Here is a 6,000-nt window from a genome sequence, read left to right as displayed (position 1 = left end):
ATAAGACTTGCTTTGCTTTCAGTGTACTGCTCTGTTATCTTATAATCAATATTTTAAATATGTCTCAAAATATCCATTTTTTATTCATGAATTCTACGGCAATACCACAGTGATGAGGGTTGTCACCAGCCAAAGATGGGTCAAAGGGATGTATTTCAAGCATTGATAACATACAGTACTGAACAGTTGTTGGTATAAAGGTGGAATAGAAGCTGAACATCAAATGCATTGATTTAATAGAAAATACACTTCTACTGTGCCAAGCAATGAAGACACACTGTCCGTATGCATCTGTAAGGCAGCAGGTCTTTGTTGTATGTGGGATGCTATTCTTCTACATCCTCATAGGTTGATTTCAAAGGTTTTGACAGCATTGTTAAATGGATTATTTGCAGGCGGCTGTGATGGTTGGTTGGGTTGAGGGCCAGACCAAGAAGAAGGTTGTTGATTTGCAGAATACACATTTTGTGGTAAAGTCCTTGACAGATCGGCTGTCCATGTTCCACCGATACCTCCTTGGTTATACTGCTGTTGCTGGATAGCCATGCTGTTGGCATTGTTGAAGTTAGCAGACATTGGCTGAGGCTGCATACCGACTCCATTTTGGATAGGCATGGCTCCTCCATGTACCTGGACAGATGCTACCTGCTGACCATTGACAGCAGCACCTCCATACGGAATAGGGTTGACCATGGGTGATGATGACCATTGGTCGTTCTGCTTACTAGATGGATTGAGTGAGGGAGGGGTGACTCCTGCCCAAGGGTTGATGGCTGTACCTGGCACTGGTGTAATCTGGGTGAGGCCTGGTGCTGGTTTGGGGCGGGGTGGAGGGGTTGGTTGTCCTGTAGAGCTTGCCATTGGTGATCCTTCCCAAGGGTTCTTCTGTTTGATAGGGCCTGGTTCAGGTCTAAGTATACCTAATGTAAGCATAAAAGAGATTGGTTTCAAATTGTCTTTGAATGACTTAGAACTCATCAAGCTGATTCTTTGATACATGAGGTAATGTAATGGATCGCTATCATGCCATCAGCCATTTTTATTAAAAATACAAAATCAAAAGAGACTGAATTTTGATAAAGATATGAATCAATCATTTTCATGTTAATCTGACAAAACCCAATGAAAAACAAACTGCATTAACAGAAATTAAAGTATATTTTATGTGGCTGGTCCAAGCTAAGGTTGGTTTCTCAAAAAATCATACTCAATTCTCATACTGCATTTGAAGAAAGGAAACTGTGCCAACAAAAAAAAAATTGATGTGATTTCTTTGAATGTCAAAAGGAAATGAACACTATTAATGGAAGGCATCATAGACTCATTGCCAGATATCTCTATAAATAATGTCTGAAAACTCCTAACCCCTGTTCTTCTATCCATCAGAAAGTGAGTATAAAGTGTGAAAGTGAGTAGGTAGGGTAGTAGCAACAAAGTGAAGATGGAGTAAGCATGTTTAAACATTTCTTGCTGACTTCCCAATAAGAAACATGCCAATTTTTAATCCAAGGTAAAGTGAGAAGGAGCAAAACCAGAAGGTTCACCATGCAGCATGAAAGTTGTTTCAAGTCACACTTACATACAAAGCAGCATTAAAACAGGAAGTAAACTAGACATCAACAATTATTCTCCTTTAAACCTTTGTAACTTTTTTCCAGATGAAAAACACATCTTTTATTTGATCCTATCCAAAATGAGAAATTCTTTTGTATTCTTTTTAAGATTCTCTCACTGATCCCTGAAACGAGAAAGGATTCAAATTCACAAGCAAGTTTCTGCGCAAATTGTTTCTGATATGCCTCAGTATTTATTTGCTATCTCTGCCATGTATGGACGATTTGCTAAGCTGTTGGTTTCAAATTAGAGATGAGACTCCACTCTTGCCACGAGTATTAAATTTATACTAAAAACATATTAAATAATTGTGAAATCTATCTCTGAACACGGGTTTCCTTTTTTTGTGGGACGCACTGTATAATATTCAGATCACTCATTCAGATCATTTTTTTTCAGGCCACAGGAAACTAGACATCAACAATTTACACTCTTTTACAGATGAAAGGCACATGTTTTACTTGATCCTATCCAAAATGAGCAATTCCCTAATCATGTTGAGAGAAGCATAGTGGAACAGGGGCTTAAGGATGATTTACCAGGTTGAGGTAGAGGATGAGTCCTGCTCTCTGTGGGTATCCTCTGTGATACATTAGGTCTTTGAGGGACTGGTGGAGGAGTAGCCGAAGCAGCAGCAGCAGCAGCTGCTTCCTCATGTTCAGAGAGTTGGTATAGACCAGCAGATAGCTGAGCACATGCTGCTGATATAGATTCTTGGTTCTGCTGACCCACTTGGCTACCGTTGATCAGAGTAGAGTGACCATTGGTTGTTGGTGTTTTGGTTGGCGTTTCTTGTGGTGATGTGGGCGGTGATACTGGAATAAACAGATTTAAAAAAAAGAAAAAGATTGATTTAAGGTTAAACATAAACAAATATTAATTTGAGGCTAAAGTGAGATGATTATTTCAAAGCTCACTTACTTGTAGCTTTGCCAGATCCATCAGAGCACTACTATGATACATTATTAAGTAAAATGGTGACACTAAATTTGTTCCTGGGATAATTGATCCTACCTATACAGGTACAGTCTGGAAAGGGATTTGAAGAGGACTTTTTGTTTAAGAAAATTGTGAGGATTAAGATTGGGGTAAGGGGTTTGAGTTTAATTCAAGTTTTGTTTGAAGTACAGATTTTGTAAAAACAATGGATCCTACACAAATGAGGAAATAGCAAACTCAATAGCTATTTCTAAGACATAGCATACTGGTATTTTATAATACAAATTGTTCTTTTAGAAAAGTGTGAAACATCATCGAAAGAACCTTTTGGAAAGCATCATCAACTACAAGCAGTCATTTCTTGTGGTATGAGCTATGTGCACAAGTACTGTTTTTTTTAACGTCTACATTACTATCTATTCAGCAAAAATAGACAGGTTACAATTTCAAATTATATATAACATAAATTTATTTAATCTAAATGTAGTTATTGTCATCAAATTGAGGGACCCATAAAAAAATCAACCTCAATTTGAGAACAAAAGAACTTCTTAGAAATTCTATGATCACTCTCCAATAGCCACATGTGTAAAAATTTAACATACACATTATTCTCCAAGGGTACAAAGATGAATGTATGACCTATTGGAATTCAGCTTTATATATAGGATATCTCTGTCACTTCGGCAAGTGAAATGCTCAAGCAATGACATGTTGGAATGACACTAGCTGACATGATAGTGTTTACAATATCAAGACACACTGCTTGGTGCATGCATGTCCTGGAATGTTTTTAGGTGATATAAAGTTTCTACAATTCTACGGTGTCTTGTTACTAACAAGCTAGAAATCGATGTCCTTTATACACGGTACCTCTCACTATGTCTCATTCATATTATCATTCTGATCATCATGAATTTCAAGAAATATAAGGGGCTATTCATGCTTTGATTAACAATGTGAAAATTATTAAAGCCAAAGTACAGTATTGGCCTGCAACCAAAGTAAATTTATGTGGTTTCCGTCAATCTTGTACTAGCCAACAAATTTTCAAACAGCTGTAAACACAACATTATCACAGAATCGATGCTCAAATCTACAAACAATAATACTGTCAATAGTCAAATGAAATAGAAGCAGCAAACAATATACTTAAAGCTGCTCTGTTAATCAGGGGCCCATTTCATAAAGGTAGAGTAGCAGTGTCAAGTCCCAAAACAGCGTCAAATTTTCACTTGCAGCGTCAAGTTTAATATTTGACACTGCAGCGCATTTCATAAAAAGTTGACGCTCCAGTAAGAGCGTCAACTTTTTACTGGAGCGTCAAGTATGGTTACTGGAGCGTCAAATAGGGTTGAATATTTGACGCTGGTCATGGGGGAGCGTCAAGTTGACACTGTAAAGGGTTTTTCATTAAGAATGGCGTATGTTGTGCTCAGGCATGCCCACACTCAGGGCTCATACAAGAGATCGGATATTAAGAGCAATGTCTTACCTACCGAAAAAAATAAAATGCTGAAAAATTTCTTCCGAGACAGCAAATTTTCAGTTCATCCCAGGCCGGGCCAGGGCAGGTAAAAAAAAAGGTTATAGACAGACTTTAAAAGAAAAAGACAAATGGAGAGGATTTTTTTTTCTTGTGGGAAAAAATCATGAAAATAGAGGAAGGTAGATCTATTATGTGGAAGTGTTTAATCGAAGGCCTGAAAAAAAGCCCTATGGCCCTAAAAAATGATAAATTGCTTTTTTTCCCGGCTTGTGACTTTCTCCAAAAAAAAGTCGTGGCAGTTGTTTAATCCATTTACTGAATGGTTTATATTCACCGTGGAAACTGATAACTTAAAAATCATTTCCATTATGAACAAGAATAATCTTTTAAGGTCATTTTCGATGTTTCATGCATAATTAGAGCGTACAAATTTACTTGCTTCAGGTGATTTTTAACAGCACTGCACCAGGCAGCAGTGGCCTGCGCCTGCCTTGTTGTTGATACAACCTTGCATTACCAACACAAATAGTCAAGTGTGGGACTGGGATTAAAATTGTACGGTAGAAAAATTGTTGAAGGTGAAATTTCGACGGGCAATAATATGACATGTTCACCTTTTTCAAAATAATCTTTTCCCTGCCACAGGGCTAAAATACATACACTTTCTAAAAACATACCTGCCGGAGAAACAATTCTATGTCATCCTATGAAAAATGGATATTTTCTTCTATCACCGTACCCGTTGCACCATCACTCTGCTTCAACGGCTAGTCTTATGCTGCAGACCCTGTTTGCAGTTGCTATTATAATAATTTCGCTCCCGAAAAAAATTTAACAAGCAAAAAAAAATATTCTCTTTAAATGCTTTCTTCTAATTTTGCTTCTCAAAGGTGGGGGGTGGCACAGCCCGGCTGTGACCCCCCCCCCCCCCCCCCGATCCGCCAGTGCTTTCTACCTTAACTTGTGACTTGAAATGAAAACAAAAAACTGGAGAGAAAGGGGATTTCCCCCTAATCAGCCTCGTACATGACTATTCAAATAATTTGCTGGAAAGTCAAGCTGACTTTCCAGCGAATGTGCTTTTATGAAATGCAAAGTTGCTAGCATAGCAAGTTGCTAGTATAGCAAGTAAAAGCTGCTATTCTACCAGAGTTGCTATCATAGCAACTTGCTATGATAGCAACTCTTTATGAAATAGGCCCCTGAACATTCTTCAGTCCAAAATCAAGGTCATATTCTAAATGGGTCAATTGGATTTTACCGTTTGTTGAAAATTTATTTCCGAGTAAAAAGGTCTTGCACCATCCTATCTTCCTATTTTCTGCAGCTTATAATCTAAAAATTTAGGTAATCATTTCTAAAAACATTTTCTCTCAAAGCAAATATTTGGGAATACAACTGGTAATATGTGCATAGCAGAGTCACTATTTAAACAGGTGGTATTTTTCTATTTCTATACATTTATAGCAACAAAAAAAGAGGTATTGATGTTTTCTTTACATCAGCGGGTGATGTCATGTCTGGAATGCAATCCATTAGGGAAAATGGGTAGTAGCCCATCAATGACTTCCTTGAAATACTATACAGGATATGGTCTCAAAGATTGTTTCCAGCTCTCATTACAAAGAGAAAAATATATAAAAAACTGAAAGTAGATTTGGCTTAACTCCCATTTATTTACTTTTTATGGGCTTTTAAATTCATCATTCCCAGAAGAGAGGCAAGGCTAGGGGTGGGTAGTACATTAAATCAGAAGAAGAGGGTAACATTGGAGTACTGGGAAGATACAAATGCCCCGCCCCACCCATTATCTCTGTGCAAAATGAATGAATAATCACCCACAAATAACAAACTAGAGAGAAATAAAGACAGATGGAGAAAGAGATGGAGAGACAGAAAAAGATGGAGATACAGACTGACATAGAGAGACAAAAAGATAAAGAGGAATAGAGGGAATG

The 6,000-nt window shown here is 37.5% G+C and overlaps 1 protein-coding gene across 3 annotated transcripts in view; it reads right to left on the bottom strand.

Moving 5' to 3' along the window:
• Positions 1-261: 261 nt before the first annotated feature.
• LOC121419370 (protein numb homolog) overlaps positions 262-6,000 on the bottom strand; it is a 69,932-nt gene continuing 64,193 nt past the window's right edge. For all 3 annotated transcript variants that reach the window (XM_041613805.1, XM_041613804.1, XM_041613807.1), the window contains exons 8-9: positions 2,154-2,429; positions 262-920 (exon numbers count right to left, since the gene is read on the bottom strand). In XM_041613805.1, coding sequence (XP_041469739.1) covers positions 343-920; positions 2,154-2,429 — 854 coding nt within the window. In that variant the 3' untranslated portion in view covers positions 262-342. The remainder of the gene's footprint in view (positions 921-2,153; positions 2,430-6,000) is intronic.

This window comes from Lytechinus variegatus, chromosome 7 (genome assembly GCF_018143015.1).
Source record: "Lytechinus variegatus isolate NC3 chromosome 7, Lvar_3.0, whole genome shotgun sequence".
Lineage (NCBI taxonomy): Eukaryota > Metazoa > Echinodermata > Echinoidea > Temnopleuroida > Toxopneustidae > Lytechinus > Lytechinus variegatus.
This window is presented reverse-complemented; position numbering and strand designations above follow the sequence as displayed.